This window comes from Hylobates moloch, unplaced genomic scaffold (genome assembly GCF_009828535.3).
Source record: "Hylobates moloch isolate HMO894 unplaced genomic scaffold, HMol_V3 SCAFFOLD_2, whole genome shotgun sequence".
NCBI classification, from domain to species: domain Eukaryota; kingdom Metazoa; phylum Chordata; class Mammalia; order Primates; family Hylobatidae; genus Hylobates; species Hylobates moloch.
In genome coordinates, this window is record NW_026652277.1 from 44,137,373 (window position 1) to 44,162,439 (window position 25,067).

General features: G+C 40.1%; 1 protein-coding gene and 1 pseudogene across 4 annotated transcripts in view; one reads left to right on the plus strand and one right to left on the minus strand.

The window, feature by feature from the left end:
• The first annotated feature begins 6,736 nt into the window (after positions 1 to 6,736).
• Positions 6,737 to 8,554, plus strand: LOC116460893 (nuclear receptor coactivator 4-like; annotated as a pseudogene).
• Positions 8,555 to 10,938: 2,384 nt separating this feature from the next.
• HERC5 (HECT and RLD domain containing E3 ubiquitin protein ligase 5) overlaps positions 10,939 to 25,067 on the minus strand; it is a 50,012-nt gene continuing 35,883 nt past the window's right edge. For 3 of the 4 annotated variants that reach the window (XM_032142359.2, XM_058433009.1, XM_058433008.1), the window contains 7 exons: positions 24,248 to 24,391; positions 22,758 to 22,924; positions 17,108 to 17,174; positions 16,119 to 16,189; positions 12,691 to 12,874; positions 12,508 to 12,610; positions 10,939 to 11,430 (listed from right to left, as the gene is read on the minus strand). In XM_032142359.2, coding sequence (XP_031998250.1) covers positions 11,225 to 11,430; positions 12,508 to 12,610; positions 12,691 to 12,874; positions 16,119 to 16,189; positions 17,108 to 17,174; positions 22,758 to 22,924; positions 24,248 to 24,391 — 942 coding nt within the window. In that variant the 3' untranslated portion in view covers positions 10,939 to 11,224. Of the gene's footprint in view, positions 11,431 to 12,507; positions 12,611 to 12,690; positions 12,875 to 14,772; positions 14,910 to 16,118; positions 16,190 to 17,107; positions 17,175 to 22,757; positions 22,925 to 24,247; positions 24,392 to 25,067 lie in introns of those variants that run through there. The other variant, XM_058433011.1, reaches the window with a different exon arrangement.

Below are 25,067 nucleotides of genomic sequence, written 5' to 3' on the forward strand. Positions count from 1 at the left end.
CTAAATTTTGTCCACCCATTGTGCTACTTCTAGTGACCCTATGAAATATGACACCCTGTATTGGGAATTCAACAGGTTTCTAGTGTTCCTTCCCAAGCTTCTCACTAGCAAATCATCCTGGCTTCATATCTGTTCATAGGGACACAAGCTGCCCATTACATACCTCATGCTGCACGCCATGGCTTTGACCCCAACACTTCCATTTGTTGCACTGTAAACCCACCATGAGGAACATTGTCTTATTCCTACATTAATGAAACTCTTCCCCACTCCTCTTCCTCCTCGATAATCCGCTGACTTCACAATGCCAGGGGACCTATTTCTTCCCTAGAGACTCTTAACAAGAGTCTCTTTTTAAGTGTCCTCAGCTGCATCACTGACAAATCATCTTTAACCACATGTTAATGAGATCCTTCCTACCAGCTCTAAATGAGAAATTCCCATCCTGAAGGAGCAAAACCTGGCCTATTGTGACTTACTTTCCTTCTTTATTTGTGGCCAATCCTGCAAAGAAGGGGATTTTTTTTTTTTTTTTGAGACGTAGTCTCGCTCTGTTGCCCAGGCTGGAGTTCAGTGGCACAATCTCGGCTCACTGCAAGCTCCGCCTCCTGGGTTCACGCCATTCTCCTGCCTCAGCCTCCTGAGTAGCTGGGACTACAGGTGCCTGCCACCACGCCTGGCTAATTTTTTGTATTTCTTAGTAAAGACGGGGTTTCACCACGTTAGGCAGGATGGTCTCGATCTCCTGACCTCGTGATCCGCCCGCCTTGGCCTCCCAAAGTGCTGGGATTACAGGCGTGTATTTTTAGTAGAGACAGGGTTTCACCGTGTTGGCCAGGATGGTCTAGATCTCCTGACCTCGTGATCCGCCCGCCTCAGCCTCCCAAAGTGATGGGATTACAGGCGTGAGCCACTGCGCCCGGCCCAAAGAAGGGGATTTTAAGGAGGACCCTCTGAACTTGAGACTGCATCTGTAAGATGAAAATTATGACACTTACCTACTCAGACCAAGAGAGAGTTTTAAGTTAGGTAGAAAATGTGAAACTATCGAGGAGAGCCAAGAGCCACAGTAGATTCTCCCTACTGTGTGTAGTGGTGGAGAAAGCCTGTCCACTATTCCAAGTTTTGTCCCTCTGAGTGAAATGCTTTATTTGGAGGCGATTGTTGTCTTCTGCGTTTGCCACTAGATGGCACTTTTGGTTAACTCATGGGACCATTGGCAATTGATCCCTCAGAAGGAAGCAGAAAGACAACTGCACTGGTGAAATGCAGAGCTAGGTAGCATCCAGCAGAATGTCATGACAGCCGAAGTGAATCCTGAAAAATGAATAGGAATAACAGAGGAGGAGGCAGAATTGAAGCGAGGAGGTGAGGAAGAGGGAGAGATAGTGGTGCAATGGGAAGAGGGTTCCAGGCAAAAGAAAAAGCATGTGTGAAAACACAGAAAAGAGACTGGGCCCACTCAGGAAACTGAAATAGAATCATGGGCTGCTTAATGATGTTTCCAGTAACAACAGACTACATATACAACGGTAGCCCCATAAGATTATATTAGGAGCTAAAAATTCCTGTTGCCTAGTAGCATCATAGCTGTCATAATATTGTAAAGCAATTGCTTTATTTTTAAAATAAGTTTAGTGTAGCCTAAGTGTAGTGTTTATAAAGTCTACAGTGGTGTAATGTCCTAAGCCTTCACATTCGCTCACCACCCACTCACTGACTTAGAGCCACTTCCAGTCCTGCAAGCTCCGTTCATGGTAAGTACCATTTTTTATCTTTTATATCATATTTTTACTGTACCTTTTCTATTTTTAGATATACAAATATTGACCATTGTGTTAAAATTGCCTACAGTTTCAGTACAGTACACATGCTGTACAGGTTTGTAGCATTATGCAAACATCACAGAGTGTACTTAAAAACACAGTGTGTAAGTATACTCTGTGATGTTTGCACAATAACAAAATTGCCCAAACAGTGGGAGATGAGGCTGGAGCTGTACACAGGGCACATCAAGAAGGATTTGGGAGCTGTAATAATAGTGTCAGTGAAATCGCAATTTATTGCCTGACTTTTAAATGGTTTGGATTTGTGCAGCTGATAAACACTGTGGCTCTTTTTCCCATAAAAAAGGAAAAAGAAAAAAAAGCACGTGCAGCATTCCAGAGGGTTTGTATGTTACAGATCCCTGCTGTGGCAAGTGTTCATACTTACAGTACAGTAACCACTTGTCACATGTAGATATTGAGTACTAGAAATGTGACTAATGTGACTGAGAACCTTTTAAATTTATTGAATTTTTATTAAAGAGCCAATATAGGACGGCACAGTTCTAGGACTGTTTTTCCTACTGCTGCCAATGAATGTGTTTACTTTTCAAAATTCTTCAAAGACAAAGCCTTATCTACAGAGGAGTCCAACTTATTGGACAGTGCAGATACAGATTTCCAGCTTCACAGCAAGCTCTGTTGGGCAGTGTTGGTCTAGATATAAGGAGAACATTGAGAGGCTAATATAGTGATGGGACAAGAGATTTTTTTTTTCTTTTTTTTTGAGACAGTCTTGCTCTGTCACCCAGGCTGGAGTGCAATGGCACCATCTCAGCCTCTTGAGTTCAAGCAATTCTCCTGCCTCAGCCTCCCGAGTAGCTGGGGTTACAGGCACCTGCCACCATACCCAGCTAATTATTGTATTTTTGGTAGAGACAGGGTTTCACCATGTTGGCCACACTGGTCTCGAACTCCTGACCTCGGGTGACTCACCTGCCTCGACCTCCCAAAGTGCTGGGATTACAGGTGTGAGCCACTGCACCCAGCCAGTAGATGATGATCTTGAGCTTAGAGCACTGGCAGTAGTGGGGTTACAGAGATGTTAAAACTAAAATTATTAGAACTTGACTTGCATGTGGAATGTGATAAAAAAGAGGGAGAAATGGAAGATGACTGTAGGCTTCTTCTTGAAGATATTGGTGGGATCACTCCAAGCTGTGAAATACAGAAAAACATTTTTAGAATAAAAAATGACAATTTTCTCCTTGCAAATGTTGAGATTAAAGAGCCAAGGGGCATGCAGGTAGTGACATAGACTATATAGAAAAATGGCTATCGTGCTGGAATATGTGAATTCCTGTAGGTCAGAGGTATAGCTCCAGGTATCACAGGTAGACATCATCTATCAGCTTAAAGAGGAGACACTTTAGCCGCGGGACCAGTAATAACTGAAGCCATAGACTTGATCAGGAGTCCAGGGGTTGGGGGTGTAAGGATACAAAGGAAATGGAAAATAAGTCAAGAAAAGGAGAGCAACAGTCTCGTTTCAAGGAGAAAGTAGTCAATGGTTTCAAATGCAGTAGAAATGATTTAAGATGGAAATAACAAGTTTCTGTTGATTTTTACAACAAAAAAAGTCATCTGTGACTTTTACTGGAGCAGTCCGAGTGGGAGAAGTGGGGGACTGGACGGCAGATCACAGTGTCGTGGAGAAATTAAGGCAGGAATTTCCTAATTGTAGATTTTTAGGAAAAAGAATAGGAAGAAGGAAAAGGGGGATATATAATGAAGAGGGATATTCTAAAATGTATTATCTTAATGGCAGAAATGTGGATATGGAAGAGCCTGTGGTGAAGTAATTGAAGATTAGAAGATATAGGAAAGCTGGCTGGGCATAGTGGCTCACACCTGTAATCCCAGCACTTTGGGAGGCCAAGGTTGGTGGATCACCTGAGGCCAGGAGTTGAGACCAGCTTGGGCAACATGGCCAAACCCTGTCTCTACCAAAAATATAAAAATTAGCTGGGTGTGGTGTGCATGCCTGTAATTCCAGCTACTTGGGAGGTTGAGGCATGAGAATTGCTTGAACCCAGGAAGCAGATGTTGTGGGGAGGCAGAGGTTGTGGTGAGCCAGCATCGCACTACTGCATTCCAGCCTGGGCAATAGAGCGAGGCTCTGTCTCAAAAAAAAAAAAAAAGAAAAAGAAAAAAAAAAGATATAGGAAAGCATGGAGAAATGATGGCGGTCTTGGAGGCGGAAAGGAATGCAATCAGAGCACAAATAGAACACAAGACACCTCTCCTCAGAGACAGGGAGGGAGAAAGAAACAAAGGGTGATGGAAGTGGGTTTATAGATGGCTAAGAAGTAGGAAATTCCAGGCTGGGTGCAGTGGCTCACCCCTGTAATCCCAGCACTTTGGGAGGCCAAGGCGGGTGGATCACGAGGTCTGGAGATTGAGACCATCCTGGCTAACACGGTGAAACCCTATCTCTACTAAAAATAAAAAAAAATTAGCCGGGCGTGGTGGCACGTGCCTGTAGTCCCAGCTACTCGGGTGGCTGAGGCAGGAGAATCGCTTGAACCCAGGAGGCAGAGGTTGCAGTGAGCTGAGATCATGCCACTGCATTCCAGCCTGGGCGACAGAGTGAGACTCCATCTAAAAAAAAAAAAGGTAGGAAATTCCAGAGGTAGATCCCACTCTATCAGGTTAGGTCTAATGGGTGGACATCACACACCAGGTACAACTATTGCTCTTTCTTCTATAACAAACACAATTTAGCATGTTTAAAAATATATATTAAATAAGATAGATTTTATTTTATTCCATTTTCTCTCTGCTTGAGAATATAAATACCACTTCATAACAGAGGAAAACATTTACTCACTGGTGTTGTTTGAGTTTGTATCTTGTCTTATTATTAATTTGTTTTATTGTGTTAGCAAATGAAAGACACTGTTCATTTTCTACCTATTGTGAGCTATCCTTCAAATACTTTCAGGTTGCATGTTTTATAGGTTGGCCTTGAATATATTATTAATAATGATTGGACTCTTGTACCCTCTTAATGGACCACTGTCTTTAACCAGTTTCAAAAACTTGTTCCTCTCTTGTTTCTCCTGTACTGTAGCATCTCTTACAAAACTATGAGCCAAGGTAACTCCTTAAAAAGTCATCCTTGTGATTTAGGGACTGAGGCAAATTATCTTTCAACTCAAAGTTGCCCTAAATTCTGTCCCCAGGCAAACAGCTTGCCATCTTGGCACACACACACACACAAAATGAAATACATGTTCATTTATGTACTCAAAAAGTGTACAGTGACAGATTTCCCAAGGCATATTAGAATTTTATAGTTGCTGCTTGTACTAGAACTGTTTCTTTAGAATAGCTCCTCAATTTCTTTCTCCATCGGATGCAATTCTAGGGGAACTGCCAATCATCTTAGCCTTTCCTGGCCATGGAATGGGTATGAGACTCAAGGGAGACAAATAAGAAAGATCATCTCTCTTTGGAATTTAAAAACAGCTTTATTGAGATGTAAGAGGCATACAATAAATTACACACATCTAAAGTGTGTAATTCAACAAATTCTGGGATATGTATATACCCGGGAAACCATTCTCACCACTGAAACAATGAACATATCCATCATCCCCCAAAGCTTCCTTGTGCCATTCTGTAATTCTTCCCTCCTGTCCCTCTCCACCCCCATCCCCTTTCCCAGGCAACCACTGATCTGCTTTCTGTCACTATACTTTAGCTTGCATTGTCTGGCATTTTATACAAATGAATCATACAGGATATAATCATCATTAACTTCTTTCACCCAGTATAATTATTTTGAGATTCCTGCATGTTGTTGTGTCAACAGTCCATTCCTTTTTATTGCTGAATATTATTCTATAGTATGGACAGACCACAATTTATTTATATATTCACCTATTGATGGACATTTGCGTTGTTTTCCATTTCTGGCTATTATAAATAAAGCTGCTATGAACATTTGTATGTAATCCTTGCATGGACATACACTTTTATTTCTCTTGGGTAAATTCCTAAGAGTAGAATAGCAGGATCGTATGGTAGATATTTCTTTTTAAGAAACTGCCTAACAGTTTTCCAAAGTGGTCAAACCATTTAAATTCCCACCAACAGTGTATAAGAGTTCTAGTTCTTCCGCATCCTTATCAACACTTGGTACGTCTATTTAATTTTAGCCATGGTAATAGGGGTGATGTGGTACCTTACTTGGGTTTTAATTTGCAGTTCCATAATGATAAATGTTGTTGAGCTTATTTGCCTTCGATATATCTTCTTGTGTCTGTTTGTGTCTGTTCAAATGTTTGCCCATTTTAAAATTGAGTTTGTCTTCATTATTGAATTTTTAGAGTTCTTTACATATCGTGGGTAGGATACAAGTCTGTCTTTGTCCATTTTGTGCCGCTATAACAGAATACCTGAGACTATGTAATTTATAAGAACAGGAATTTATCTCACGATCTGATGGCTGGGAAGCCCAAGATCAAGACTGAATTTTGAGAGTTCTTTATATATCGTGGGTAGGATACAAGTCTGTCTTTGTCCATTTTGTGCCGCTATAACAGAATACCTGAGACTATGTAATTTAAAGAACAGGCATTTATCTCACAGTCTGGTGGCTGGGAAGCCCAAGATCAAGACACCAGCAGATTTATTCTCTGGTTCAAGCTGGCACCCTGGTTGCTGTGTCTTTAGAGTAGGAGAATTGTGTTCCTCATGTGGCTGATTGATGCAAGACTCCTTACATGGAGTCAGAGCAATAGTAGGTAATACTGTTCTATGTAAAGAATAAAGGAGGAAGCAAAAAGGTTCCAGTCAGTTGAAAAGATTCCCTTTAAAAAGACTCCTCAGGAGTTTTGTGTGGGGCTGTGTCTCTGTCCACCCAAAGTCCATCTGGATCACCTGGAGAGGGGTTGGGAGCTGGAGCAGTGAGCAGAATGAATACCTCACATGACCAGAGGGGCTACTCCAGTAATAGAGAACCCCTTTTGAGGTGTAGTAATGCATGGAGGGACTTGGAGCTTGCTATTGGTGGAGTTCCCTGGGCCGAACAGCAAATTAAAGATAACTTGTGAGAAGTCAAAGCTCAGATTCAGAGTTGTATAAGCTGTCACCTAGAATGCCTTACAAACTGTGAGGTGGCTGTATGAACAGGTAGACCTCATCTATCAGCTTAAAGAGGAGACACTTCAGCCGCAGGCCCAGCAGCTCTACTGGTTATTGGGCCAGTTCAACGGTCTTATTCATTAACTGAAGTGCACCCAAAACAAAGATCTAGCCAAGTCTCTGTGTGCCTGGAGGGACTGGGCAGTTTGACCCTTAAGTTTGAAGATTCAACTGTCCTGCTCTTTGAAGCAGACACAACTGCTCTGCATGACTATCACCACATTTGGGTTTCTCAAGACCATTCAAATTCCTAACTACTTCTTGCCTCATGCTAGCTCATCCAATATCAGGCCCTTCCTGGAGAAGAGGGGCTATATCCTAATGCCAGAGCAGAAGTCAGCATCCAGCATCACAGATGTCCCTCTCAGGGAATGGCTCCTTGGAAGCAACCGCACCAGTGGTCTTCAGGAAAAACCCCCCAGGACTGGCTCACCCAAAAGCAGACCTTGGAGAATAGACTTCTTCCAGAGCCTGCAGTTTCTTCAGTAATGTCTCAGGCAACCTAAAGGGCTTTGAAAACTTGCTCCTCAAGAGTCAGCAACAAGAAGTTCCTAAAAAACCAAGTTATCCAAAGTGACAGCCATTTTACTACCAGTTCTTTCTCCATTTAATTGAAAAGGTGGAAGATCTAGAGCTTTCTGATCAAGATGAGATGATCTATCTGAGTGGCTGGTGACTCCCCGGGAATCCTATAAGCTGGAGAAGCCTGAGAATGGCAGTTGTGAAACCAGTGAGAAGTTTAAATTCTTGTTCCAGTCCTACAATGTGAATGATTGGCTTGTCAAAACCAACTCCTATATCAACTGTTGGGGCAACCAGCCCAATAGTGTAGAGATTTTGAAAAACCTGGGCAATGTGAAGTGCCTGAATGAATACTTGGAGGCCAAGAAACTATTGTCTACCCTCAGCATCGTTTCTGAGGATTGACTTGTCCAGAACCATCAGGACCCATATAGAGGACATATGCAGAGCCAATGAGCCCTGCACAAGTTTTGCAGAATGTATGATGAGAATTGAGAAGAAAGCTCTGTATAAGTGGCTTCTAAAGAAAGATGGACAAAATAATGGGATGCCTGTGGAACCCAAATCTGAGCCCGAGAAGCATCAAGATTCCCTCAATATGTGGTCCTGTCCTTCAAGAAAAGAAGAAGCTAAGGCATCAAAGGCAACGGCTCCTTCTAGAATTGCTGATTCAAGTCATAAACAACAGTCCCTTGTCAGAGTGGCTAATCAGGCCCCCATATAAGTAAGGGAGTCCCAAGGAAGTGCCTCGTACTGAGGACAGGGATGGCCAACAAAAGCTTAAAAGCCCCACAATCACTTCCTGGTGTCCCTTTAATACAGCTGACTGGATCCTGCCAGGAAAGATGGGCACCCTCAGCCAGTGATCCTCTGGAGAAGACAAGTGGCTACTTTGGAAGAAGGGCCAGGAAGTATTACTTAATCCACCCCAACAGGAGGAACATAACTTCCCCCAAGACCATGATGGCTACCCTACAGTTTGTGATCTCTTTGCCCGTATGAAGCTTAAAATCGAGAAAGAGAAGTGATTATATCAAACTCCTCTACAGATGTGAAGGAACAGACAAGAGTTCAGCAGCTTTTCTGCAGATTATTACACATCCATGAGCTAAGTGACTGTGGCTTGCCAAATCATTGTGTTTCTGGGTCTGACCAGTTAGCTTAGTCCCTTTCCTGCCTAAATTTGAACTAGTGAAGCAAAATGTGTCATCGGATTATGAGTTACTATTTAAACAAAAAATGCTGAGGTGACTCAGTTCTTTCCTTTTTACAGAAGTATACATTCACCCCACACTAGAAATGTAGCACCTTGGTGGAGTTTTTCACAAGCCTCCCACGCTCCTTAGATTGGGTTATTACTAAAAGTACATTAAAACACTGTAGTTTTAAAAAGAAGTATTTCTGTAATTGAAGTGTATTGTATTCTAAAGCTAGCAAACTTCCCTAACTTTTAATTGTTCTTTAGGCTGCTTCTCTGTGTTTTCTTCTATTAGAGGCTGAAACAATTTTTCTGTTCTATTAATATATATTTTGCACAAAAAATTAATCTTGCAGTAGTGATTACCAAAACATGTACTAATAATCTTGGTAATTTTTGACACTAATTACCAAACATTTTAGCCTACATGTTAGTTTTACATCATTTTTCTTCTTCACTTGAAAGAAACTGAGCTACTGCAATTTTTTTCTTTATTCCTTTTTCGAATCAAGCTTGTCCAACGCACGGCCCACAGGCCCCAGGATGGCTTCGAATGTAGCCCAACACAAATTTGTAAGTTTCCTTAAAACATTATGAGATTTTTTTTTAGCTCATCAACTATTATTAGTGTATTTTATGTGTGGCCCAAGACAATTCTTCTTCTTCCCATGTGGCCCAGGGAAGCCAAAAGATTGGACATCCCTGCTCTAAATGTTAGAGTATCCAGTGAGCTCTTTTAGAAGGGCTCTGTATTGTTTTAAGACCATTTTCAAGGTAGTTTTAGACTCTTTTAAAAATATTCTATAGATCTACATAGGGTTTAAGAGCCCCAGTGCTAACAGCAAATAGGTAAGACATGTTGGAAATGTAGTGCAGTACTTGAACCACTCACTATCCTAGGGATTACTGGTGTATCCTCTGTAAATGGAAGCTGAACTTGACCCCTGGTGCTTTTAACTAGGGATAAAGTTGTCCTCTCACTGTAAGCACAGCATACCTGTACCTCCAAAAGTACAATGCAGCGACATTTTAGTAAACAGGCTGCTTACAACACTTGTACCTTGGGGAGTTCATTGAAGCTTTATGAAAACTGATGTTTTCTCAGTATCTTTAAACTCATGTCCATGCTTTAAAAAGTCTCCAGGAGAGAAATGGGGTTTATAATGTTTTAAAATTCCCTAAGATATCTTCACCGCTTTCCAGACTTTGAAACTATGAAGCTTCTCAACTGCCTATGTTATTGGAAATACTTTTGGGGAAATGTCATGGTCCCACAATGTCATTGTCATACAGCTTTACTAACGTTCTTTGAACCACAGCTGAAAAGAGCTTTGTATTATTCCTTAAGCCCCACCCAGATATCATTTAGAACTATTATAATAATAAAGATGACCGGTAAAAAAAACTTAAGGACAGCTGGACACGGTGGCTCATGCCTGTAATCCCAGCACTTTGGGAGGCTGAGGCCGGCGCATCATCTGAGGTGGGAAGTTTGAGACTAGCCTGACCAACATGGAGAAACACCATCTCTACGAAAAATACAAAATTAGCTGGGTGTGGGAGCACATGCCTGTAATCCCAGCTACTTGGGAGGCTGAGGTAGGAGAATCACCTGAACCCAGGAGGTGGAGGTTGCGATGAGCCAAGACAGCGCCATTGCACTCCAGCCTGGGCAACAAGAGTGAAACTGTCTCAAAAAAAAAAAAAAAAAAAAGGAGAAAAAAAAACCTAAGGAATCTTTCCAGTATCTTAAGTTGCAGCTAACTTTGTAGTTTCTTTTTGGGGCCTAACACACTGTATTTTACATTATCAAAGTGTAATTTCCGTTTATCACTATGTTAACGAGTATGTACAACATTCTTTTGCTTGGATGCATTTTTTACCTAACTCCATTAAAAGCATAACAGCCATTTAAATAAAAAAGCTTCCTCAGAAGCTTCTCCCAATAACTGTCACCACTGCCACCTGTCCCTACCTTGAAGAGAGGCTGGGAAATGTATGATTTTAAAAGACTGAGAACATATAGGGAATCCGTACTGAAAGAAGGGGAGAATAGATATCGGGTAGGTAATTACAAGTTTTTAAAAAAAAAACTTCTAAGCTAAAGAGTCTCCCTTCAGGCCAAGTCATGCAAACATTGTGTGAGAGACACAGCTTAATCTATATTATAATCGATATATCTTACGTGCAATGATAGCAATTCCAAAAGAGCTGGTAAACACATTGAATAGTGAATAAGACTTTTATGTTAATTTTTCAGTTATTTTATTTTTGAAAAATATTTCCCAAAAGAGGTGAGGAATACGATGTAGGCATAGGGGTATCCAAGGGAGGGAATACAGTCACGGGTTCTAACCGGCCAGTAAACCCTCTTCTTCATCCCTCTTTCCTGCTTATCACTAGAGACAGAAACGAAAAACCATGGCTTCAGGCTGCTAAAAGCCTAAAACAAAACAAAGTAGAGAAACAACAACAACAACAACAACAACAACAACAACAAAATAAGGCTGTTGGACAAGCAAGCTGGTCAGCCAAATCCTCTGCTGTTGTTGATGGCTTCTTGAAGCGCTTCTTCAACTGTTTCCATTGTAGAATATTTAGGGAGGAAGAGGACACTGAAACATGTCAGTGCTCTCATAGGGTCTCTTTCATTCCAACTTTCAGGACAGCAAAATGTTATTTTCATATTATTTAAATCTTTCATTTGTAGTCTGTCAGTTCCTGTAAGAAATACTAAAAAGAAGAATAAAATTAGGCAATCTGTTTTACATGGAGACCAAAATCTCTTTACAGAGAAAAAAATCTATTTATTCACAAAACTTTACTGTGAGCCCATGTGCAGTGTCCTACATTTGACAGTGCATTGGGGATTGTATTCGAACAATGTCTGACACAGTCACTGTCCTCAAGCAGCTTAAAGTATGACTGGGAATATTAGATTCTTGTGAGGAAAAAGACACATAATAGCAAGACAAAAGCTGTAAGGTATAAGACAGCCCAAGGAGGTGTCATGGAGTTAAGTGCCTCCTGAGTCAATGCTATGCTTGAGAATAAGGAGAGAGAGCCAGGCTGGGATGACTGAGGGGATTTCCAAGAGTTCAGAATTACGCCGGACCTTTAAGGATGGAAAGGTTTAGAAAGGCAACAAGGAGGCAGGTGAGGTTCAAGGCAGGAGAAGGAACTTCAGAGAAAGGCCTGGAGGTGGGAAGGTGCAAGGTGAGCTCAGGAGTGTTCAGACAATGGGATTATTTGGTTGCAACAAAAATTTCCTCTAGGAGTTAAGACTGGAAAGGTAGGTTGGGCTTCTATTAAGTCTGAATATCTTCTAACATACATGTTATTCACAAAAATAAAAATAGAAGATAAATATTTCTCAAAAGTAAGGAAATAGAAAATGAGAAAGTCATTAAGCCTAACGATACAAATAAAATAGCTGTGTACAGTAATAGCAAATATAGTATTAATAATATAGGAACAGTAAAAATTAGCCAGATAAAATATCTTAGTTAATCCCACAAAGGCTGAATAAGTGAATGATGACAGGGCTACAGAAAGAAGGCTTGATATTTAGCTTGGATGAAGAAACAAAAACTTTAAAAGCAATAAGAAGGGATGAAATCACAGGGGAAAAGATCGCTTATATATATATTAACATTTGTTTTTTGATGTTGGGACACAGAGGATGTTCAACTGGACTAGGCGTAGCTCTGACACTATGATTTGTTGCAAATGGTACTTATCATAACGGAAATTTTTATCCCATTAAAAAGACATTAAGATTACAGATCTATTCATTGATATAATACTTACCAAGGAATTGTTTCTTTTCTTCCAGAGTCAATTTGTGGAAAGCCTTCCAAAACATCACTATGGTGGGATGTGAACTGTTATATCCTGGTTCATAACGTGCATTCTAGAGAAAATACAAAAAAAAAGTTATTGAGGAAATAGGAAGGAAAACTGAATTTAATCAACTTAGACTTGATGATGTACCTTTTCAAATGTTTTCCAATCATAATCTGTATTTCCAACAATCACATCCTTCAGTTCTTCGGGGTGGAATAATTTGATAATGTCTTCGTCGCACATTTTATAAAATCCTCTCCGAAATTCTTCATAAACCACCTTCACAGAGTCGTTGAAAATGTAATCGATATACTTAGAAACATAGTCTCTCCTTTAATAAAACAAAATGTTATTTCCACTTACTGCAATATCCTGAACAAAATGGTGAGGGGCTAAAAATAAAAGCTAGAATACCTAACAGTTTTTGAGTACCTACCATGTGCCATGGACTGTCATAGTTACTACAGATTATCTAATGTAATTTTTTTTTTTTGAGATGGAGTCTCACACTGTCACCTGGGCTGGAGTGCAGTGGCGCGATGTCGGCTCATTGCAACCTCCACCTCCTGGGTTCAAGAGATTCTCTTGCCTTAGCCTCCCAAGTAGCTGGGATTACACGTGCCTGCCACCACACCCAGCTAATTTTTTTGTATTTTTAGTAGAGATGGGGTTTTACTATGTTGGCCAGGCTGCTCTCGAACCCCTGACCTTGTGATTTGCCCGCCTCGGCCTCCCAAAGTGCTGGGATTACAGACGTTAGCCACTGTACCCGGCCCTAATGTAATTTTTATAACAACTCCATCATATGCTGCTTATAACATATATAACTTAAATATGAAAACATAGATTGAAGTCAAAGAAGGGAAAAAGATACACTATGCAAACATCAACCAAAATGAATCTGGTGTAGCTATACTAAAATCAGACAAACAAGACAAGGATAGAAAAGTACGTTTACTAATGACAACCGAGTCATATACCAGGAAGGTAAAACAATTCAAAAATTTGTTACGTGCTTAGTAATAACTTAACAAAACTTAAAGAAACAGTCATATCCACATGTATAGTATAGATGCTAATATACCTCTCCTAGTAACTAACAGAAAAGCAGACAAAAAATTTTTAAGGACAGAGAAGATTCAAATACAATAAATGATCCAAGAAACCTATTTAGAATACTGCAACAAGATCTCTACATAGAAAACTACCTAACATTTTTTCAAGAATGACAAAAGACGATTTAAACAAATGGAGATTCTGTATTCATGGATTAAAACCTCATTATTTTAAGATGTCAATTTTTTCCAAAAATTGATCTATAGGTTCAATATAATCAGTTTCAAAAATTGAAAAAATAAAATCTGATCCATACCTCGCATCTTACTAAAAAATCAATTAAAGAGGATCATAGATCTAAATGTGAGAAATAAAATGATAAGCTTCTAGAAGAAAATACAGGGGAATATATTCATAGCCCTAGGATAGGGAAGTATTCATAAAATAGAAAACAGAAAAACACTATGCATTAAGGAAAATATTGATAAAGTGGACTACATTACAATTACAAATTTTGGTTAATCAAAAGACGCATTTAAAAAGTGAAAAGACAAGCCACAGTATATAAGAAGATATCTGCAGTACATAATGACCAACAAAAACTTGCATCTAGAACTCTCATAAACTGACAAGAAAAAAAAAACAGAAAAACATATTAAAGATGAGGAATAATTATTTCTGAAAAGAGGATATCCAAACAGCCAATAAGCATATAAAGTGCTTAACATTAGTAATCAGATAAATGCAAATTAAAACCACAATGGAATACTACTACATACCTACCAGAATGGCTAATTTAAAAAAGACTAGTAATACTATTACAGTGGATATACAACAATTAGAACTGTCATACCCTACTGATGAAAGTCTGCCTCCATTTTTTATGTTTGCTTACTAACAACTTTCAAGTCCCACTCCTCCTCCTTTTTCCCCTTTCGCCTCCAAATCTGCACAACACAGGCTCACTCCCTGGGCACCCACTGATGGCTGAGTGGCTTAAACTTCCCCACGCATGCTCTGGGTTGCATGAGAACCCTGACCCTGGCTGAATGCTGGAACCACCATAAAAACTAAAGCCACCTGCCTCTCTCTTCACTTAAGCCAAACAGATCAGCTTGGATGCCTGTCCAGCTCTCCCCAGAAAGCCCCATTATGTACTAAACATTTTCATACCCTCTGGCATACATATGGCATCATCCACATCAATATCCAAATGAATTTCAGGTAGGAGGATTGATCCTGCCTGCATGGAGCAAGGGGCAACCACAAGGCACCAAGCACTTCTCCCAGTTACATAGCAACAGAAATGCCTGCACATAAACAAAACACATGTACAAGAATGTTCACAAGAGCATTATTCATAATAGTCCAAAACTTGAAATACACTATGTTGGTCAAAAATACTACAGATAGGCCGGGCGCAGTGGCTCACACCTGTAATCCCAGCACTTTGGGAGGCCGAGGTGGGTAGATCATGAGGTCAGGAGATAGAGACTATCCTGGCTAACACAGTGAAACCCTGTCTCTACTAAAAATACAAAAAATTAGCTGGGCGTGGTGGCGGGTGCCTGTAGTCCCAGCTACTCGGGAGGCTGAGGCAGGAGAATCGCTTGAACCTGGGAGGTGGAGGTTGCAGTGAGCCAAGATCGCACCACTGCACTCCAGCCTGGGTGACAGAGCGAGGCGCCATCTCAAAAGAAAAAAAAATACTACAGATAAATAAACTGTGATGTATTCATACAATACACAACTATATAGCTGGAAATGTTATATTTCTTGATCTGGCAGTAATTACATAGGCATGTTTGCTTTGTGAAATTCACTAAACTGTACATTTATGATTTGTGCAATTTTCTGTTATATAGGTTATACTTCAATACAAAGTTAAAAAAAAAAATTAAGAAATCGTGGAAAAAGATGTGATGTAGGCCAGCATGCTTCCTAGAGATCTCTTTGCCACTCTGACCAACTATCAAGGGAAGGTTCTATAATTCCAAACTTCATGGCTTTAAATGGCATTCCATTAGATGTTGGGAAGTCAAAATATAGTAACCTTTTCAACAAATACTTACTATGTGCCTGCAATGTACCAGGCACCACTGTAGACTACTCTAGGTACTGAATATACAGTGGTGAAGAATACATACCAAGTCCCTGCCGCATTCACTATCATTGGAGAAACAACGAGAAATAAATAAGCCAATAAACCCTAAAGGTAGGAAATGTGTGATATGAAAAGAAAAAGCAGAATGAGTGGATAAAGAGGGACAGATGTTGGTGTTGTAATTTTGGACAGGAGGAAATAGAAAAGTCTCTCTGAGAAAGCCATTTCCATTCCTTACCACAATATAAACTCCATGATATATATGTCAAAACACATACAACACACACCAACTTCTCTGCCTTAGTGAAAAATGATTAATGAGAATAAAAAATTAAAGAGCTAAAAGGAATTTTTAGAGCTCAGTAAAATAAAAATAGTATACATACAAATCAACTATTTCATTTTTTATACCTACTTGTTAGTCTGGTTGACAATTATGCTACTTCCATTAGGAATTAAGTTTGTGTCGTTTCTGTCCCAGTGCACCTGTAACCACAAATGAACTCAGATAATATCTCCAACATAATTCTGAACAATCTATCTCAACAAAAACACTTTGGAGCATACTTTCTAAAAAGAATGTGTTAAAATGTACATTTTTGTCATAAAAGCTAGGAAGGAATGTACAAACAAAAAATTACTCCCTATCATACTGAATAAAAATAAATTTTTTTAAAGCTTGAATTCTCTTATTTTCACTGATCAAATTAAATAAAGTAATTGGAAAACTGCTACATCTGAGTATTCACTTCATACAGCATAGACCCAGTATGGTAGATTTACAAAAATGGCCATGAAATTCTTCCCATCCTAGTTCTCCTGCCCCCTTGCCTAGTGGCTTCGCAACACTTCCAATCAAGGGGAGAGGCTATCTCTTCAGCCACTGACTCTCGGCATGGCCATGTGAAAGTACTTTAGCCAATGGGATCTGACAGAAGCAGAAGCATGTGTGGTGGGGCTTGCTATCACTTCCTCTCTGTAACCCTAAGGCCACCATGTGAAGAATAAAGACTGCAGTCTTGCTTCAAAAGCCTCAGCTAGCCTATTGGAGAATGAGATACCACAGGGAACAGAGACAAGCTGCTCCAGCTGATACCCTATAACCCAACCAGCCTGCCAGTGACTGGGCATGTGAGTGACACCACTGTAGACCATCCAGCCTAGCCAAGTCGGCCCAGTTCAGAAACCCACAAAATTGTATTTGTTCTTTAGGGCACTAGGTTTTAGGGTTGGCTGTTACATAGTAAAATCTAACTGATGCACCTAGATCATGATGAAGAACAATACCTTTTTCACTAATTTATTCAGGTTTTTTTTTTAAGTAAAAGTTGACATGTTTAGTTAAATATGTAAAGGGTTAATCAGATTAAAACTAATCTGTTATCTGTTTTTATTGTTACTCACATTAAAATGGATGTAAAATACTTCTTCAAAGTTATCACCTTCATCATCCAGAAGTGTTTGCAAATTCCTAAGGAAAAAATAATCTTGCTTTTAAAAAGGTAATAACCACGATCACTAGACACAGCATCTAAAATAAATGTCAAGTGTATAGCTATTCTGAAGGTACGAGGTCAGGTACAGTTCACAGCACCTCTTTATCTGCGTACTGATAGTCCAAACAGGGCCAGACCTCAACTAAACATGTCAAATTTAGGAAGCTTGTCTGCAATTCTGCAGGCTGCCTGCCTGCTTCACAGTTCTCGTCCCTTTACCCTAAATTCCCTACCTAATGATTGTAGGTTTCTATTTAGAAAAGGATTCTAATGTTCACTGATAGTGAAATTCATTCAAATTGGTGTTACCTTTATTGAAGCTTTTGAACTTTACAGAATAGGTCTCATATTAAATTTCAGGTATCAGTAACTCTGAGGTGGGTCAAAGGACTTTCTCTGCACCTCTTGTCCCAATACCATCAAGCTTAAGAAACACCTGAAATTAGACTACCTTAATAGTTTCAGGGCATTTGTGAGAATAGAGGTCACATCAAAATGGACAGTAACCAATTTTTAAATTATTTCCATCCTATCATCCTATGATGCTTTATACATGCTTTTGAAATAACACATCTCATTGTATTTGCTCATTCACTCAAATATTTATTCAACAAACATTTAAGTAACCGCTACTGTAGCAGGCATAGGGGATGTAAAGTTGAGACTAAGATATTACTGCCAATACTCTGGGACTTGAAGGTGAGGTATGCTGATGGGAGTCTCACCTACAATACAGTGAGGTACGTGCAGCCAGAGAACTATGGAAATCACACAGGTATAGGCTTAAAAGAGCACAGTTAAATTTTTCTGAAGGGATACATGACATTGGGAAAGGCCTCTGGGATAAGGTGGAATCTGATTTTTTTTCCCCACTGGATTTTTAAATTACTGTATTGTGAAGCAACAGACCATGTTTTATTCATTGTGGGTTGTTTTTGTTTTTGTGGGGAAAGTGGTGAACTGTTCTCCAGCTGTGATCCTGCGAAATCGAACAAGTTACCTGCTTCTAAAATACCATCGTGGGCCAGGTGCAGTGGCTCACGCCTGTAATCCCAGCAATTTGGGAGGCCAAGGCGGGTGGATCACTTGAGGTCAGGAGTTTGAGACGAGCCTGGCCAACATGGCGAAACCTCATCTTTACTAAAAATACAAAAAATTAGCCAGGCATGGTGGCATGTGCCAGTAATTCCAGTTATTCAGGAGGCTGAGGGACGAGAATCGCTTGAACCTGGGAGGTGGAGGTTGCAGTGAGCCCAGATCGTACCACTGCACTCCAGCCTGGGCCACAGAGTGAGACTCTGTCTCAAAATAAATAAATTAAATAAAATACAACAGTGGAACAGGCATAGGATAGACATTCCCATTTCAAAAGGGAGTAATAGAAGTAAGAAAGGGGTAATAGGTCCCAACTAAGTCCAAAACTCAAAATGGCATGCAACATTAAATCTTAAGGCTTGAGGATAATCTTTGACTCAATGTCCCACTTTCAGGACACACTGGGTTTGGGGTTGGGCTCCTAAGTTTCCAGGCAGCCCTACACCCATGGCTTTGCTGGGCACAGCCCACCCCTGGAGGCTCTCACACATTAGTATTGGGTGCTTGTGATTCTCCCTCAGGCTAGAATTGCACACTGGTGGCTCTTCTGGGGTCTCTAGAGCAGCCTTACTCCCATGACTCCACTAGGCATTGCCTTAGTGGGGGACTCTCTGCAGTCGCCTCAACCCTGTGCCAGTTCTCTGCTTGGACCCCATGGCTCTGTGGAGTATCCTTTGATATCTAGGTGGGAGAAGCCAAGGCCCCACAGCTTGTGCACTCTGTGCCAGCAGAGATGGCACAGCCAGTGTGACCCACACACCTGGGGCCACTGGAGTCACACCTGGGTCAGCTGAGGAGCACTGTGCCAGAATGCAATGAGCAGGGACTTGAGGCAGCGCTGGACATCAAATGTCCAGGTCCTGTGGACACACAAAGCCACTCTTGACATAGTTCTGTCCTCCAGGCCTTGGCACTCAGGGCCTATGATGGGAGTGGCAGCCCCCAATGATCTCTGAAATGCCTTTGGGGTCATTCTTCCATTGTCGTGATGAATAGCACCAGGCTTCCACCCATCCACACTAATCTCTTTATTAATAAAAAGAGTCACCCGGCCACACCCTTGGTGCTCTCTTCCAAACACGGTTGCATTCTTTACAACACGGCCAGGCTGAGAATTTCCGAATCTTTAAGTTCGGCTTTTTTCCTAATGATAAATTCCACTTTAAATAATTCTCCCTGCTTGCATTTTGGTTTAAGCAGTCAAGAAAAGCCATATTGTTCCTTTACCACTTTGCTTAGAGACTGCTTCTGTCAAATGCCCTATTTCATTGTTAAGAATCTTACTTTCCACAAAACACTAGGATGCAACAGAATTCAGCCACATTCTTTGCCACTTTATATAGTAACAAGGATCACCTCTCCTCCAATTTCCAATGTGTTCCTCACTTCCATCTGAGACCTCATCAGAATTGCCTTTATTGTCTATGTTTCTACTAACATTCTGATCGTGACCACTTACGTAATCTCTAAGACCAAGGCTTTCTCTAGAGGTCTCCTCTTCTTCTGAGCCCTTGCCAGAACTGCTCTATAGGGCAATACATGATTTTTCTAGCATGCGCCTCAAAACTCTTCCACTACTTACTAATTACCTAGTTCCAAAGTTGCTTCCAACACCACACTTCTTGGTAGCAATTTCCCTTAGTCCATTTAGGCTGCTATAACAAAATACCTTAGACTGGGTAATCTATAAATAGAAATTTATTGTTCACGGTTCTGGAGGCTTGGAAGTACAAGATCAAAGTGCCAGCAGATTCGGTGTCTGAATCTAAAGGGAATAGGTGACGACCCATTCCTTTTCAATGGTGCCTTCTGTGTCCTCTCATGGTGGAAGGGGCGAATAGGCTCCCTTGGGCCTCTTTCATAGGGGAATGAATTCCACTCATGAGGGCTCCACACTGGGGATTAGGCTTCAAAATATGAATTTTGTGGGGGACACATTCAGACCCCGACAGCACCTTCCCTTTTGCATTTTTCTAACACCCTCTTGATGAACAAAGAAGTTCTTTAATATTATTGCAGTTAAATGTATTAAATCTTTTCTTTACTGTTGGTACATTGCATGTCTTGTTTAAGAAATCTCAAAGGTGAGAAAGATCATTCTCCTGTATTTTCATGATTTTTGCATTTAATATCTAAATCCTTCATCCACATGGAGGTGATTATCATGTATGAAGACAAGGATCTACTTTGATTTTTTTTCCCCAGATAGATATCATTTTTTTCCAGTTCCATTTATTAAGTAGTACTGCTATTCCCTTTGATCAAATATGTCACCTCTAATAAAGTTCCATATAGGCATGGGTCCATTTCTGAGCTCTATCTTCTGTTCTATTGGAAAACCTGCACCAGTATCATACATCATACTGTCCTGACTAATACGGCTTTCTAATAAATCCTGATAGCTGACAGACCAAGTTCTCCATCCTTATTTGCCTTAAGAATTATGTCTGGCTGTTCTTGACCCTTTGTTCATCCATATAAATTTTAGAACCAGGTTGTCAAGTTTAACAAAAAGCCTCCTGGGATTAAAATTGAGTTTTACTGAACACAGAGATCACTGGTTCTCAAAATGTGAGCCAGACCAGCAATTCTTGGGAATCCTTGGGCCTTTACAGAGTTCATGAGGTCAAAACTATTTTCATAACATTATTAAGATGTTATTTGCCTCTTTTCACATTCTCCTGTGAGTAAACAGAAGAGTTTTCATGAGGCTATATGATATTGTGGAATGCTCTGATAGCTAACAGATATTTGTGTATTCCTGTGTTTAAAATATTTAATTCTAATCCTGTAAACATTGACAGATGTAACCAACCTAAGTAAAAGCGCTTTGGAGTCCTCAATATTTTTAAGAGAATCTTACGACCTAAAAGTTTGAGAAACGATGATACAAATTTAAAGATCTTTTAGTTCATGTACATTGTTAATTATCAGTCTTTTGAAGCATAATTATTATTTAGGTTATCTTCGATGTTTCCAGTAAAATAATGACGACAAATTTATCTCCTTCTTTCTAAATCTTGTGCTTTTGATTTTTTTTCCTTGTCTTATTAGTACAGTTGGTATAAATGATTAATAGACTCTGGAGCCAGACTGTTCAGATCATCGTTCTGCCATTATGGGGCCTTGAGCAAGTTACCTAATCTCTCTGTGTTTTAGTTTCTGAATCTGTAAAAGAGGGATGATAATAATACTAGAATCATATTACTGTTCTTATTCTTTTTTTTAATTGAGACAGGGTCTTCTTCTGTCGCCCAGGCTGGAGTGCAGTGGTATGATCACGGCTCACTGCAGCTTCGACCTCCTGGGCTCAATCTATCCACCTGCCTCAGCCTCCTGAGGTGTGCCTCCTGGCATGTGCCACCATGCCCAGCTAATTTTTGTTTTTGTTTGTTTGTTTGTTTTTGTAGAGATGAGGTCTCGCTGTGTTGGCCAGGCTGGTCTCAAACTCCTGGGCTCAAGCAAGCCACTTGCCTCAGCCTCCCCGCAGTGCTGGGATTACAGGGATGAGCCATCATGCCTGGCCTGTTCTTACTCTTTAAAAAAATAAAAATAAAAATCTCTGTAGTATTCCATTTGCATAGGTATACCAAAAATATATCATTCCCTTAGTGAAGGACATTTAGGGAGTCTTTATATTATAAATTATAAATATAGTATATATTACTATACACTGATCCTTGCATGGTTGTGTATTTCTGAAAGTTAAATGTCTAGAAGTAGAATAGTTGGGTTGAAAAGGCAAATATGTTTTGATTTTGCTAAGTCCTGCCACACTGTTCTCTGAAAAGGATTACCAATTTATATTTCCATGAATACCTGAAATTAAAATGAAAGTTTTCAAGCCCTTGCTACTACTATATAGCATCAACACTTCAAACCACTGTCAACTTGAAGTATAAATTAGCCTCTCACTTTAATATGCATTCTATGAGTACTGGTGAGACTGAAGACATTTTTATTTAGGAAGCATTTCTATTGCTTCTTTCCCAGGTTGCCTTCTTGGATACTTTGTGAATATTTCTTATGGATGTGTAGGAATGCTTTACACAGCAGGGATATTAAAACCCTTCTACTGTTGCCATTTTTTGGTGAGGTGGTGGCTTGTCTTTTAACTTAGAAATAAGTTTCCATTTTAAAGGCGATGACATGAAACAACATTTAACATAAATATCACTAGCAGATTTTGCACCAAGGTGTAACCTGTGCTCTGTGCATGACTGTTCCTACATAGAAAAAGTTGAAAGATTAATGCAAACATTGAAGACTAGTTATGGGAATAATCAACACTTCCTAATTTTAGAAAATGAAATTATCAACCAACAATTCTTGTCAAAGTTAAAACTGGTCTAAAGTACCTAAAATGCTGCTGTTGAACATGAAAATATTATGAAGCGCATGTACTTAAATATTTGCCTAAATATACGTTAGATAGGGTCCTTTCTCAGGAACTGTTTACTTACTTTCCCAAATCAGGACTGAGTTCTTTCAAGTCTTCCAATGATGGCATTTGGTCCAAAAGTTTCTTAAACAGTGCCAGTGGGAAAGGGAGGTTGGCAACATTGCAATTGAACAGGGAAAGTCCACACAGAACCCCAAAAAAGAAGTATCTTTTCTTCTCAAATTTAGGCTGAAAAGCGAAAAAAAAAATCTTAAAGTATTATGAGTTTTTACCAGTACAATGAAGTATTTATATTAAATAAATCTTTGTTCCTCTTTCATAAAATCAAATCTCAAATTGAAAAATTTAAAGCCTGAGATAAGAATGTTCAGGGTTTATATTAGGTTGGTGCAGAAGTAATTGCAGGTTTTGCCATTAAAAGTAAAGGCAAAACCTGCAATTACTTTTGCACCAACCTAATATTTGGTCATTAAGTCAATTTAAATCCCTGCCACTCTCACGCTTGTAATCCCAGCACTTTGGGAGGTCAAGGTGGACAGATAACCTGAGGTCAGGAGTTTGAGACCAGCCTGGCCAAACTGGTGAAACCCTGTCTCTACTAAAAATACAAAAACTACCCAGGTGTGTTGGCAGGAACCTGTAATCCCAGTTACTGTAATCCCGCCAGGCTGAGGCGGGAGAATGGCTTGAGCCTGGGAGGGGGAGGTTGCAGTGAGTTAAGATCATGTCACTGCACTCCAGCCTGGGTGACAGAGTGAGATTCTGTCTCAAAAATAAAGCAAAACAAAACAAACAAACAAACAAGCAAAAAACCAAATAAATCCCTGCCACAGTTTTGGTTCCCAAAAGCATACCAGCAATAAAAATACATTAGGTTCAGTAATCCTTATAAACTAGCTTTCACAATTTCGTTCCACAGCCTTTGTCTTCAAATTCATTAGGAAAACAGAACTGACACAAAGAATGAGTACCTAAAAAAGAGAGGGTTCCGGCCGGGCGCGGTGGCTCACGCTTGTAATCCCAGCACTTTGGGAGGCCGAGGCGGGCGGATCACGAGGTCAGGAGATCGAGACCACGGTGAAACCCCGTCTTTACTAAAAATACAAAAAATTAGCTGGGCGTGGTGGCGGGCGCCTGTAGTCCCAGCTACTCAGAGAGGCTGAGGCAGGAGAATGGCGTGAACCCGGGAGGCGGAGCTTGCAGTGAGCCGAGATTGTGCCACTGCACTCCAGCCTGGGCAAGAGTCTCGCTCTCTTGCCCAAAAAAAAAAAAAAAAAAAAAAAAAAGAGAGGGTTCCTTTTTAATCCATGCATTATATAAATGATCAAAAAAATATACTGCTTGAGTTCTATGTGGACAGATATGGGAACCCAGGAAAAGGAAACTCCATTTTAAAGAAAATAATCACCTTATTAGAATTATACATTATCTCCACAATTATATCAATAACTCCTCTCCTAACACGAAATAGTCTAGACAAACTAATTTTCTGTGGTATATGATGTACTTTTTCTGTCGCAAAATACCTTAAGCAAAGAAAAGGGAACTTACCTTGACAGGAAACCACATGCAGGAAGCCCCTTCAGGATACATGAACATCCCATATTCCGGCTGGATCATCTCTTCAAACAGACAGTAGAAGAACTCTTTCTTGACTCCTCCGAGGTCATACCCAATTTCTCCACTAAATGAAACCTGAGGAAACACAGCAAATAATACCTCACTTCCAGGGCTCTATATTGCTATATATGAAGTCTCATTTAATAATAGTAAATAGCTAACATTAATTGTGGACCCAAGTATTTGGAAGGCACTGAGGTAAGTATCCTACTTATATTATCATATTTAATCTCTACATTAATTCTATGAGATAATGAGGCCTTGAGAATTTAAATAACTTTTCTAAGTTTAGACAGTAGGTGGTGCAGCCTAGTTTTTTTGTTTTGTTTGTTTTTTTTTTTGAGATGGATCCTCACTCTGTTGTCTAGGCTGTAGTGCAGTGGTCTGATCTCGGCTCACTGCAACCTCCGCCTCCCAGGTTTAATCGATTCTCCTGCCTCAGCCCCCAGAGTAGCTGGGATTACAGATATGCACCACCACGCCTGGCTAATTTTTTTGTATTTTAAGTAGAGACAGGGTTTCACTGTGTTGGCCAGGCTGCTCCTGAACTGACCTCAAGGGATCCACCCACCTTGGCCTCCCAAAGTGCTGAGATTACAGCCATGAGCCACCACACCCGGCCTACAGCCTAAATTTAATCCTATGTCGGTCAAACCCCAGAGCCTAAAGTTTTTACCACTAAATTGACCTCAACTGGCATCACTATTATAGTCATCAGATCCAAGTATAATAAAAATAAACAGAAAGAAAT